We start from the raw sequence: 14,653 nt of genomic DNA, 5'->3' as shown, positions 1-14,653 counted from the left end.
AGATTTAGAACTATGAGGGATCTTGGGAATCATCCAGTCTATAGCCTTTATTTTATAGAGCAGGAACTGAAGTTAATAATACTGTGAGACAGGGGCTTATGGGAATTACCCTCATTTTACTTATAATGAAACTGACCACAAAGCTAATAAGTATTAAAATACAAATGAGAATTTCTTGACAAGATATATTATGAAATTATAGTGGATTACTAAGAGACATTGAATCTAACATCTTAAAAAATATGGGGTTTTTTTTAGGGCAGCTAGGTGGCGTAGTGGATAAAGCACCAGCCTTGGAGTCAGGAGTACCTGGGTTCAAATCTGGTCTCAGACACTTAGTAATTACCTAGCTGTGTGACCTTGGGCAAGCCACTTAACCCCATTTGCCTTGCAAAAACTCAAAAAAAATATGGTTTTTCATCTTTCTGTTTTTTATGAACTTAAACAAAAGCATAAAAGATACTTACTTGGGTAACCAGGTAACTCAGTAGTAAGAGAAAAAAAGTCTCATTTCAGGAAAACTGAGTTCAAATCTGCCTCAGACATTTACTTAACTGTATAACTTGAACAAATCGTGTAACTTCTGTTTTCCTCAATTTCTGCATAATAATAGCTCCTATCTCTCAGTGGTTTTATTCATATAAAGTGAAATACTATTTGTAAAACACTTTGCAAACATCAGTGTACTATGTAAATGCTGGGTATGTCTCGTTTCAATATTGAAAAATCTTTTTCATTAATGCAGTTTGTAGAATTGACCAGAGAACAGTGAATTTCTTCAAGCTTTTCTTTAATTTTATTTGCTGACCTACCATTTTATTTTTAATGTCATTAAAAATAAATTGACTATGATTCAGTTTCATAAATGTTAGTAGATTTACTTTTCTACTTTAAAGATACTAATTACTTAACTCTCTACTCTCTAAGAAACTCATTTCTTTGTAGGATCCTTATAATCATCCTCATTATCCTCTTTGAATAATTTTATTAGAGAAAAGATGATATTATCTTCATTTTCCAGATTGAAAAACTGAGGCATCAAAAGGTTTATTGACTTTGTCTATGTAGATTCCAAAATAATTGAGCTGTGAAGGCTAGCACAAATCCATCCAGTGCTATTTCCACTAGATCACACTAGCTTTTGTAAATTAAAGGATATTTGTTTGTTGCCTTGCAAAATCCTAAAAAAAAAACAAAAAAAAAAAAAAAACCTTATTTGTGCCAAGTTCTGGAGAGCCCAGGAGAAAGTCAACAATGGGAGAAGGTGGATGGCATGACCGATGGCTCTTCTTGGGTGGGAAAACAGAACGTTCCAAAGTAAGAATGTAGCTGGGGATGTTGAAGTCCTGAAAGTCAGAAGTATATCTTGGAGGGAAATGAAAGTTGGCCAGCCTTGGCCCCTCCCCAAAATGTAGGCTCCCAGGAAGGACTCAACAGTGGAAGGAGACTGGCCTGGTAGTAGAATTTTCTAGAAGGAGAAGGTATATTAAATTCTTGTGGAATTTAATTGACTTTAATCATTCAATGTGCATTGTTGGATGCTTTCTATATATATGAGGTACTATGAGGGTACTAAATATTTAAATTAAACAAAAATGTTATTTTAGTATAGAAGGCAGGAGAGTATGATGGAAAGAGTATGCTGAATTTAATGTCAGAAGACCTGACTTTAAAATTCAGACTCTGCTACTTAACTACTTTGTGTGACCTTAGTCAAATCATTCCCTACCCCAAATTTCCCCATTCTAATTTCCTCAGCTAAATGAGGGAATTGGACTCTAATATCCCTTCTGGTTCTAATTTCTAAAAGTTATTGAGAATATTTATAATACATCCATTTCAACTTCAAATCAGTTTTATATTCTTTTTTTTATTTTTACACTTTCAGTTTTATTGATGTTTTGTTTTTATGTCACAGATATTTACTGATCCCTTCTGATTTATGAGAGGTCTCTTGTATCAAAGACCCAACAGTTAAATAAAACTAATTATTTGACAACCTTGTCACATGCAACATTTCACATCTGTAGAACCCCTGCACTCACACACCTATTTTCTAAAATTAACAAATCTATGTTTGCCCCTCTTTTATATCTAAAAAAGGTTTCTAAGAGGTGTATCTTATTTTACAAAAATAAGAAAATTAATACTCATCAAGGTTCAACAATTGCTCTAAAGTCAATCAATTAATCTTGTTTTAACAACCATTATGAATTGTTATTTAAACACTGACCTCTAAGTAATTTATAAATTCTTTTAATGTATTTTTAAATTTAAGATTCAGTTTTTACAATAAATGTAAAACCTGAAAACTTTTTATTTTAATAATGCATTTAATCATTTATACTTTTTTATTCTACATGTGTATATTGTACTAAACTTTGTTAAGCATTTACATTTCCTGGACTTATCACTCTAATTGCAATTCAGGAATTGCAGGAAAAAAGGACAATAAAAAGATATTTTTTCATTTCTTTTAAATTTCATAGAAAAGATAATTACTTATTTTCTAAATACCCTTTTAATAAACTATCTGATAATAGGGTTGTGTGATTTGTGTGCTAGATGTCAAGCCAGATCTGTTCTCACTGCTCAAATAATGCATGCTAAAATGGCATGCATTCTAAAAGTGACCTCTGGGTAACTGTTTTCTAGCTCTTAATTATGGGAAGTGTTTGAGAGTACAAATTATGTTCAGGGTTCTGTGAGACTTTCAACTAATTATAGAGGGAGCCATAGTTTTTATTTAAGAATTGTGATTTTTCTTCCTTGGTGCTCTGTGCTTGCCACAGAACTGCAGAGGGCAGTTGAACTCTTTGTCTGAGCTTTTTATTTAGAAAACAGAATTTCACGTAACAAAGGAAAGCAGCAGGAGCTGAGAATGGAAGAGGTTGGGCTCATGTTGAAATCTGAGTTGAAACTGTATTTGTATTCTTGCTGTTGCAGCAACAGCGGTAGAGATTGGTTTCAACTGCCTTCAATCCTTTTGTGCTTGGTGGGATGTTGAAGAAACAACACCCAGGGCTGTGAGGAGAGGCAAAATTAGAACCATTTAGAGCAAACTTTTAAAAAATGTATGTTCTAGTGCTAGCTTTAACTGATTCTATTCCAAGCTGTAATTTTAAGACAGTAATACCCATGAATGGACAGTAATTTATACCAAAAAGTTTAAATTATACCTTATAGTGCACAGTAGTGCATACTCCTATCACCTGTGATTTGCCCTTGTTACAATGCCTTGTTGTAGGATTAGTTAACAATACATGTATATGCTTTGAAATATGACAGAGGATTAAAGAAAGAAAATGTAGCTCTTTGGTAGTTGTGTGTTCAAAGACTGTCACACTACTTAATCCCCTCCCAGAAAATTCAGATGTTTTGTGCTTTTTTTTCCCCCTTATTTGTACCTTTGTTTTCATCAGGCTAGGGAATTTGCACCTGGCAAGGAACTCCCACCAGTGCAGATCAGCACCTTCTATATAATTCACAGTCAAAGAGAATTGCCTGGGTTACTCATCATTATATTGCCAGCATGCATCAGTCAGAATTTGAATACAAGGTTTTCCTTACTTTAAAGCCAGCTATCTGTTACACTGTGCAATTAATGTACTATAATATATAAGTTAAGATAGATAAAGGAAGATATAGGCATAAGTTAAAGTTATGTTAGTGCCCTGAATTAATTCTAGTTTAATGTTAGGTTGTTTTATTCCCCCAAAGCTTTTTCTGTATCTCACTGAAAGAAAAGAAAGAGGTTTTTGTTATATTAAGATGATGGTATGGATCCACCTTAATAAATGCATTGACTGGAACCTTTCCTTCCAGGTAACATACTTAGTTACTTGTTTATTAAAGAGTCACCTTAATATCTGCAACTTTGTCAATGATAGTAATAGATTGTAGGACTCTGAAGGGCAAGGTTCATATCTAATTTGTTTTATACTTTGGTCCTTGCATTTAGGTACTCAATACAGGCATACTTGATCTAATGTTGCTGTGTCTCATAATATCTTGCAATGGTGACATTAAGCCATTAAAAACCAAACCCCACTGTCAACATTGTTTTAGCAATTGCTCATTGATAATATTTGATAATTTGTTTCCATGATGTTGTTTCCTTGATAGCATAGTTTGTGGAACCAAATCTATAGTGTCAGGCAGTATATACTTTAAATTCTTTATATAAGTGTGTTTATGAGGAGGATTAGTTTCTTCTGGGCCAATTATTTAGTGTATAATTAACTTAGATCACTGCTGTCTAGTTTTTAAAATGGATATATTATAATAATATGGCATTTCAGATGTCCTCAAATCCAGGACCCTTGGTAACGATTCTTGTATTCTCCATCTGCTTTGCCTTTTGCTTTTTTTCAATGGATAGGAATATTTCCTATCTTTCTCTTCTGTTGCTGTTTCTTTTGATGTTACTTATATTTGTTACTGCCTTCTCTTGAGGTTTCCTCTAACTCTGGTTAACAAGGAGAAAAGAACTAGAAAGCAATGTGGTATAATAAAAAGGAATTAGAAATCAGGAGCTCTGAATACTGGTCCTGGTTCTGCCTAGCACCACTACAAAGTCTTAGAGTTGAAAGAGCACTGTGTTCCTCCAGTCTAGTCAGTACCTGATTCTCTAATCCAGCTGAAACCTCATCAAATGATTATCCACATATTTGCTGCCTAAAAATTTGCACTATGGAAAATTTATTTAGCATCTTAGCACATTCCATTTTGTAGCTACTCTGATTATTGGGAAGTATTTTCCTTATGTGAAACTAAAATCTGCCTTTCTACAAACCATTCATTGTTTCTATTTTTGTATTGTGGGTACAAAAACAAATTCCCCCTCCCCATGTATCCTTGAAGAAAATTATCATATTTCCCTTCATGCTTTTTAAAAATTATTATTCAAGTTAAAATTACCATTTCTTTCAATGGATTCTTATATGGAAGATCCTATCTCTTCACTGTCCTGGTCACTTTCTTTTGAGCTGTATAATGTCTTTTCTAAAATGTGATACTCAGATCTGAGCACAGAATTCCAGATTTGTTTTTCCCTGACCAAACTACAATCTGGCATCATTATTCTCTCCCTTGTTCTAAATACTGATGCAACCTCAGATCCGATTAGCCTTTTTAGCTTACACATCAGTGTTGACTCACATTATAATTCACCAGTGCAAACCTCCCACAGGTTGTCACATATCACATGTAGTCATTCTTCCCCATTCTGTACTATTACATTTGATTTCTTGAACCCAGGTATGAAACTTTAAATTTGTCCTCGATCTTATTAGCTTTGACCTATTATATTAACTAATAAAGCATTTTTACAATTTAGAATTCTATAAGAAGAGAGGGAAGATCATGGGAGAGGGTAGTCAGATGCAACACACTTTTGAGGAGGGAAAGAGTGAAAAGAGAGAGAGAACAGAATAAATGGGCTTGGGGATGAAGGAAAATACAATAAAAAATAGCATCTGTGAAAAAAATATTGATGCAATTTCTTTGATGGACTTATGATAAAGAGTGCTAACCATCCCAAAGATAGGGGTGATGGTATCTAAATACAGACTGAAGCATATTTTTCTCACTTTATTTTTCTTGATGTTTCTCTTTCTTGGGGGGCATTATATATACTTTTATAACATTCCTGTGGTAATAATGTTTTTCATGGCTAGACATTTTTAACCTACACCAAGTAACCTATTTTCTCAGTGTGGGGAGTGGAGTGGGAGGAAGGGAGAGAATTGGGATATTCAAAGTTTTTGCTTTTGCATGAAGCTGGGAAAAAATTTAAAAATAGAATTCTATCATGTAACTAGCTTCCAACTTTGACATTTTTACAACTTATATACATGTAATCTATGCCTTCCCAAATTTATTACAAGATTAAATAGAACAGATCTCTTAAAGGTTGATATTGATCCATTAATCATTTCTCATTTTGGCCCATTGTACAGCCAGTTCCAAATCTACCAAACTATATTATCATCCAGACTGTATTTTTTCCACAAAAAATATTATGGAATATTTATTAGTTGTGTTATCTTAAGCAAGTCTTATTTCTTTGGGTCTTAATTGCCTCATGAAAGATGGAGATTGGACTAAAAGTCTTAAATCAGATCAAAAGGAAAGCAATGTCTTGATGTTAACTTTCTTTCCACTTTCCAATCCATTTTCACGAAGAGTTTTAATAATATAGTCTTTTCTTCAATTAGCATTCCCAGGAAACAAAATGCCAATTACCAGACTATAATGGTTTAACTTTTAACATTCTCTTGTAAAAATTCATGAATTCTTTTGGTTACCATTTCTTTTGGAAATATCACTGCCTTTTAAAAAATATTAATGACTTTCTTAAACTGTAGCTTCTCTCTCTCTGTATTGCCTTTCTTATTCCAGAATTCTCAGAAAGGGAGGAAAAAAAAATAAAAGTTCTGACAAGTATAAATTAAAGAACAACAACAACAAAAAGCAAAATTGAAGAATTCTCTCCATCCCTCAAGGACTTGATTAAATCCTGGCAACTCAGTTTTAAAGTACTGCATAAATTCAGCTGAAAGAAACCATTAATGCTAGTTTTATGAATTAGAGAAATCTAGATGCCAGTGGTACAATTTTGATTTGTGATTTGTTTGTTTCAGGTTCACTACAATGTTGGCAAAAACCTGGCTGATAAAGGTGACCAGACTGCTGCCATCAGATATTATAGGGAAGCTGTAAGGTACTGAGAACATTACTTTTACTGGCCTACTTAAAATTATATATATAGATATATATTTGTATATACATATATGTATATGTATGTGTATATATATATATGCATATATATAGAGAGATGAGTCTATCAAATGACATATAAATATGTATACTGTTTTATCTTTGAAGATTTAAAATAGTTGATTTTGATTGACCAAATTACAAAGTATTATTGTCATTTCCTGATTGCATACTAAAAATGTTAGGAATGAATGATTTTCTGTTTTTGTTTTTCTTTTCCCCTCATGACTCAGACTGAATCCTAAATATGTTCATGCCATGAATAATCTTGGAAATATCTTGAAAGAAAGGAATGAACTACGGGAAGCAGAGGAGCTATTGTCTCTTGCTGTACAAATACAGTGAGCATTGTTTATACCAGATTACAGCACTGACAAAAAAAAATCATTCCCTACATCCTAAGATTGAGCTTTTTTTTTTTAAACAATTTTTTAGACCAGACTTTGCTGCAGCATGGATGAATTTAGGCATAGTGCAGAACAGCCAGAGGAGGTTTGGAGAAGCTGAGCAGAGCTACTGGACAGCAATTAAATACAGAAGAAAATATCCAGACTGTTATTATAATTTAGGACGTTTGGTAAGCTTATGCTGTACACTTAGCAGAAGAATTTTCTTATCTGTGTGTGTGTGTGTGTGTGTTTGTGTGTTCATCAGTTACTATGTAAGTTATTGAAATTTGATTTCTTTTCTTGAAAATTTTTAATACAGAAATCATTAAATTTAGAAAATTTCCAATTTCAGTTCATTAAATCTAATTGATAGAAGAGTCAAATGCTTTAGGCTGAGCTGGAGAATAAGTTGAACTAGGAAAAATAGTGTTATGTATATCCTATGAAGCCCTTTCTTTGGAGTGGCTTTGTGAAACCATCAGTTTCTGGGGTTTTTTTTTACAACTTGAATGAATAAAAGTTTAATTTTTAAAAACTCACAATGTAAATTCTTTTCTTAGTCTTTCCTTAATCCTGAAGATTTGATATTTTCCTTTTCCATGAAAAGTAAACCAAAAAAAAGATCTCCAGATATATCCACTTACATAACAAATACCTACAGAAAACATACCCTACTTAAAAAGAAATCTGTTTCTTTCTTAGCATTTTATATTAATTTTAACCTCCTATGAATCAAAGTATTTGATTTTTAATTCCTAATTCTAATTCCTTTATGAGAAAAGGTGATTGAAAAGAAATGTTGATATTTTGCCAAAACTAGAATATTATTTTCTTTTTTTATTGTTCACTCAATATATCATAGAATATTAGAGTCTCTCATTTATCAAATCAGTATAATCTCATGCCCTAAGGAGGATTACATCTAACTGATTTTTAGCAGATACTTATCTTAAACATATTTAGAGGGAAAACTTCTCATTCTCATTCTTTCAAAAGTTCTTCTCTAAGCTAAATCCTCCAGTATTTCAAATTAAACTAATTTTTCCTTCTATCTTTAGGAGAAATGGAGAATAGCCAAACACTATTCTGTACAGAGAATAGCTAAAAATTTGTTCTTTTACTTGAAGACTATTAGTTCACTTCTGAGCCTTGACTGGGCTTTTGGTTTTTTGGCTAGGGCACTCTGCTTTTGAAAGTCATAGATATAATTTGGACAATGCTTCCAGTGGAGAGTGGAGAGAACACCAGACAACAGTGAAACAGTAAAAGGGTCTAATCACTGGAACAGAATTATGTATATCATGAATTCCTATTTAAATCTTCCTTAAATAATAAAAATAACTTTATAGATAAGCAGAATTGTTCCTTATTCAATCAAAGGTTATTTTTAATGATGAACAGCAATGTATATTAACATTAAACTGATAGTTGAAAATATTTTATAGAAAGGTCTAATTTACCTAATAGCTTTGCTTTCAAACATCTATCTGTAAAATAGACTAATGATATTTGTCTTGTACATTTTTCATTACTCATGAAATTTAAAACATTTTATTATTTTATTGTGATTATTATATTGCTATGAAATTGAATTTGTAGCAAAGAGCTTTAGTGATGTTACTAGAATACTAAGGATCTCATCATGTAGCTCTCCTTATGATTTTTTTAACTTCTGTGTTTGTGAGACTTTTGTATCTTGAAGACCTAAAAGTTAATGTCCTATCACTTCTGACAATTTAATGTTATTCTCCATTATATTTATCAGCTTATCCCCTAAAGTGTATATTTGGCTTGCATTTCAGTATGGTACTATATACTATGTATGTATCCATATAAGTCATTCTGGCTTTTGGGGAAGTTAACTCTTCTTTTTAGGATAATGTCTGTAAAACTGAAGATTGCCTATAGCTTCATCTTGGACCTAAAAGTCTTTTCACTTTAAAATTTTATTGCATTATATAATTTCTTTACTATAGTAACTTTTCACTTCACTTATTTTAAGTTGGGGAAGATAGATATTTTATGCTATATACTTTTTTCTCTACTTCATAGAGAATCTAACGTAGAATATAAATTTTATATAGCTATTTGGTGGTTAGTATATCTAAGTTCCTGTCAGTTTTAGAAAAAAAGCATCTATTGAACATAGTGTTTATCATTATTGTGAAATGATCTATGTTGCTTAGTGCCAGCTATTCTTGTTATTTTTTTGTCTCCTTAACAAATTTTTAAAAAAAATCTCAAAGCTAAACTTAAAATCTCATTAAAGCTCAACTTTTATCAATTTAAAACATTTATCTTTGAGAATGTAAAAAGCCTGATAACTTGAAAGTTCATTTCTTTAAATGTTCTTTTGCCCCCCCCCCAAAAAAAATCTAGAGAAATTTGTTGCTTTCTCTTACTTGATTACATTTATTTGTGTAGAGAAAGTATCTTTCCTGGGTTAGTTGATTGATAAAATCATTTAAAAAATACTTTCAGCTAGTGCCTACACAAATCCTTCCCTGTTTACTACAAAAGAAAGTAGTGTTTAACATATTTTCCAAAAAATATTCTTAGATTTTTTTTGTACCACTCATCATTCCACAAAAAAAAAAAAATCTACCTTTATCGTGTTGTGGAAGTAACAGAGTTCTCAAAGGCTATTCCAAGAAAGCTGGAGCTCTGACATGTCCTTTAAAGATGGAAAGATTTCCAAATAAAAGCCTTATAGTTACTGTAACTAGTAACTAGACTGCTAGTTACTGTAACTTAATACCAAACTTGCAATCCCAAATGTCATCCCCAAGAAGATTGCCCAAGAGATAGTGAATTCTTTGACCATCATAACATAGTAAACTCCCTAGGTGATCTCATGTAGAAGACATAGAACTTTGAATCCTCCACATTCCTTTGTGGAATAAATTATTTGTTAAAGACTTTTTGTGACTTCTACTTTCCAGATCAACTCAACAAGGGAATGTCATACTCTCCAAGCTTTTTTGATCATGATACCCCATTAGTTTAAAAAAAAAGAAAAAAGAAATAATCATATAATATACATGTGCTTATTTATGAATTGTGTATATATGCTTGTGGATTATATACAGTATAAAATTAAAAACTTCACATTTTAAGAATAAGATAAAGATAACAGAAAAATATTTTAAAATGTTAATGACATAAAAATCAAATATTTAAAAATATTATATTATTAGTATATGTCTTTTATTGTTTTGTTTTGCTTATTCTGCTTCTAATGCTTTTATTGATGATAGTAATATTTAGTAAGTTTGGCAATGATGAACTTTTTACATTTGAATCCACATTCTTTTTTAGTGAAAAGTGTGATTGAATATTTTTCAAACTCTAGGTTTGACACTTTTGTGATACAGCAATTCAGAGTTCTGTTTCTAAATTCAAATTTTTTTTAATTGATTTTACTGTTTATCATAGCTGGAAGAGATATTTCACATAGCTTTGTAGTTCAAATGGAAGACATATTCTATTAGCTGTACTTACTTAAAACATGATTCTAAGTTTTCAGTTCTAGTCACCAATAACACAAAAGTTTTTGTGGAAATTCACCTGATAAATTTCCATATTCCTGATATCAGTTACTGAGTTCTTGTCAATTAATTGTATTGCATTGTATTGCATTTTTATGTTTTAAAAAATAGGTTCAAAAAACACTGAAGCTTTTTGGAAGATTTTTAAACAGGTTAGAAATTTCTTTTTCTAAGATTTTTAGGTGCAGAGATAAGTATTATCATAGGTATTATCTTATGGAAGCATTTTTCAAGCATAAGTTTAAAAATTTTTCTTTCCATTATTGTGCATTTATTTTAGGAAGTATTTTTAAATCATTGTTAAAATATTTACCTTAAAGCAATAGATTAAGTGGTTTTATTTTTTCAAAAATTCTTGCTAAATATTATAACATTGACAGCCACTTGTCATTATGAAAAGGTCAGCAAGTTAGATTGTCCTTTTATTAAAGAATCCATAGCATAATTCACCTTTAGTTTTGGCAACTCTTGTATAAACTAGTCATGAGAAAAACAGCATGCTTTACTATATTAGAAATAATAATAATAATAATAAAGGCAACTTATTTACATATTGCTTTTAAGGTTTGCTGAGTGCTTTGCATATATTAATTCTCATTTTTGAAAAAATTTTGTATAAGAAGTTTAATAATCCCTCTCCATCAAATTTTTTGTCAGATCTGATTAAATATCATTGATTTACTTTGTAATGTGACTGACAAATAGCTTGTTCTAGGAATAGAAGAGGCGGTTCTGCCATTTTCTTTTCTGCTTAGACTCACATTATTAGTATTATAGTCAGTCCATGGTTTCTTTGTAAGAATCTTTTTAAACCACTTGACCATTTTGTGAGGGTTAGATTAGTTAAAAGTAAATAATATAATATAATACATAAATCTACTTAACTACGCACTCATAAATTGTAATATATCCCTGTATTCTTAAAGGAAACAAATGACTTTGATACCAGTCAGTCTCTCCATTTGTAGAACCTCAAGATGTCTTACATTCTATGTGGACCATCTGATACACAGAGTGAAGGTGCCAATCAATGTCAATTGCTATATTAAGTATTAACAACTATTTTTGAAAACAAAACTTATAAATTCTAATATTTTCTTAAAAGTATCCTATGATTTGCTTCATGCCCCCATTCTAGAAAATAGTGATCTAGAAAAAGGTAACCAGTAAGAAAAGAAGTACAAATTTACAAAAATTTAGAATTTAAAGGAACCCTATAGATTAGTTCAGGAGAAGAAACAGAGAATTTAAGGGGTTATTTGGCATGTCCAGCATATAGCTCTGAATTCAGAACAAACATTGATATCAAATTCACCTCTCAGTCCATTATACCATGCTGCTGAATTAATGCTTAAGATTTAAGATTATAGTATAGTACTTCAGAACCAAAATTTAAACTGATTCAGCCTCATTGCTCTCAGCTTTTCTTTAATAAAAATTAAAACATGTACTAAGCATTTTGAAATTCCAGAATAAGTTTGTTCCTGGCCATGTTAATAAATGGTATCGTAGTAGCTCTTGTGCTATTGATTTGTCCTAGTGACTCAGTACAGTTGACTGAGCCTGCAAGCTTCTGCTTGCCATTTGCTTATGAAAAGTTACAGTAGAAGAATTATGATGCCCAAGTGACACAGAAAAGAAATGATTTAATTGAGATATCTATGTTTACATTACTTCCTTTTCTTTTGAACTTTTCACCTAATTTCTGTCAAATAAAGGAGGAAATGTGTTGTTTTGGTTTCTAAATAAAACCATGCAAAAAAATTTGACAGTACAAGTAAATGAGAATTAGTAAATGTCTCCATAATTCATTAAATTTTTCTTTTCTTTGCATAATATGTCATTTATTTGCTGTGAAGGTCATGGGGCAAGTCAAAATGTTGCTGTTGTCCCATGAAAGGAAGACAGACTGGACAGTTTGTGCTAGAATATGCACTATCCTTAAATCCTTAAATTACCATCCCTGGCACCTTCACCAGAGTTAAAGAAGCAAAACTGCACTGAGATAAAGCCCTTATTAGAACTTAAAGAGGGCATGGGGTGAGAATCAAAGAAACCCATCTTTTTTTTTTCCCTAGATGTTTTGCTTACCAGTTATGCAAATTGAGAGCTTATCATTTTGAATTCTAATGACTAATTTAAAAGTAAAATGAAACAGAAAACCTCCCACCCAAAAAAAGGAATTCTTAATTTAAATGTTTTAGATAACCAGATTATAAATTGGAAGGATGGTGAATATAGAAGTTAATGAGTATTATTTGAGCCCTAACTCATGAAACTTTTCCATAGGGAATAAAAAGTATGTCTAAAATAAAACTTAGGTCCTTTTTTCTTTAGCATAGTCAAAAGGGAACATCAAAACTTAAGATTATCAACTAGTAATTAGAAAAAATAATTTAACAAAAACAGAATTGGTTTACTTTCTAAATAATATTATTGTATACTTTTATCTTGAAAAGCAAGAAATTAGTAACTAATCAGTTCAACACATTTTCATTCATTCATTCACATATTCATAAAATGCCTACTACATACACAGTGAAAAGCTGCAGGTGCTAGTGGACAGAGAGCTAGCCTCAGAATGAAGAAGACTTCATTCTGTTTCACCTCTGACAAATTAGCTATCTGACCCTGAGCAAATATCCTATCCACTAAGTAGCCCTCTCAAAGTTAATTCTTAAATTCTGTTACCAATTGCCCATCTTCATTGGTAGAGGTTCCCTATTCCAGTAAATTCCATGCCTATTCTCTCTCCCCGACCCCCCATAGCATTGCACTAGGTATCAGGAGATACAAATTTAAAATGTTTACCCTACCTTCAAAGAACTTAGATTTCACTAGGTTACAACATAGAAATGGATAAATAGAAGATAATTATGAAGAGGTAGAGAGCACTAATAAGGGAGGATCAGAAAAGTCTTTGCAAGGGAGATAGAATCCTTCCTGAGCCTTACAAGAAACTAAGGATTCTAGGAGGTGGTAGTGGTGAAAGAGGGCACATTAGGTATGTAGGACAATCTGTACAAAGACAGAAAGCAGAAAGGCAATAACCAATCTGTGGAACTGCCAAGGACAGTTCAGAACCACAGAGTCTGCTCAGGGGAATCATAGTAAGTAAGCCTTGAAAGGGAGACTGGAAACAAGTTGTGAAGAACTTTAAATACCATAGTCAGGCCTATGCATTTACAATATCAGTTTAGAAGTTATATGATAGATGTATTGAAGGGGGAAAGAGACTGGAAACAGGAAAATCAACTAGGAAGCTATTGTCATAGTCTTGGAGAAAGGTAATGAGGGCTTGAACAGAGATGACTGTCCTCATAAGAAAAAAGAAGATGGATGAATGGGATGTGAGGAAGAGAGAAAAGTCAGGACTCAAGCTTTTATGTGACTCCTTTTCTTTAATGTAAATATCTATATTTTAAAACATCACATCAGTTAAATAGGATTTTTAAAAATTTTAAATATTACTTGAAAATTCAATATTTTAATTCAGACACAGAAGCTTACAAAAATATGAATGAAAACAAGAAAAAATCCATTTTAATTATTGCATTGTTTTCAGTATGCAGACTTAAATCGTCCGTTAGATGCATTGAATGCATGGAGAAATGCTACTTTTTTGAAACCAGAGCACACATTGGCTTGGAACAACATGATCATACTACTTGATAATACAGGTATAGTAATTTTTAACAATATGTTTCTATGGGGAAAATGGTTCTATGTAAATTCAAAATAATAATATAGAGTTATAATTTCACCCAATAATTAAGAGCTGTAGATGGCTCGTTTGTTTTGGGTTTTTTTGAGTTCTTTTGGGTAATCAGATAAATGTTTATTAAATGTGTCTTTCTTTTTTATGATTCCTTCAGCCTTGTAAAATAGAACTATTGAGAAAACTAAGATGCTAATTTAGCCAAATTTTGAAAAAAT

General features: G+C 31.5%; 1 protein-coding gene across 2 annotated transcripts in view; it reads left to right on the top strand.

Annotated features, from left to right (window-relative positions):
• The window catches only part of TMTC4 (transmembrane O-mannosyltransferase targeting cadherins 4), an 88,478-nt gene that overhangs the window by 63,321 nt on the left and 10,504 nt on the right, over nucleotides 1-14,653 (top strand). For both annotated transcript variants that reach the window (XM_074191978.1, XM_074191979.1), the window contains exons 12-15: nucleotides 6,645-6,724; nucleotides 7,014-7,121; nucleotides 7,216-7,357; nucleotides 14,283-14,397. In XM_074191978.1, the coding sequence (XP_074048079.1) occupies nucleotides 6,645-6,724; nucleotides 7,014-7,121; nucleotides 7,216-7,357; nucleotides 14,283-14,397 (445 nt within the window). The remainder of the gene's footprint in view (nucleotides 1-6,644; nucleotides 6,725-7,013; nucleotides 7,122-7,215; nucleotides 7,358-14,282; nucleotides 14,398-14,653) is intronic.

Source organism: Macrotis lagotis, chromosome 6 (assembly GCF_037893015.1).
Source record: "Macrotis lagotis isolate mMagLag1 chromosome 6, bilby.v1.9.chrom.fasta, whole genome shotgun sequence".
Classification (NCBI taxonomy): domain Eukaryota; kingdom Metazoa; phylum Chordata; class Mammalia; order Peramelemorphia; family Peramelidae; genus Macrotis; species Macrotis lagotis.
Note: the sequence above shows the minus strand (reverse complement) of the source record. Positions and strands in the feature narration are given on the sequence as shown.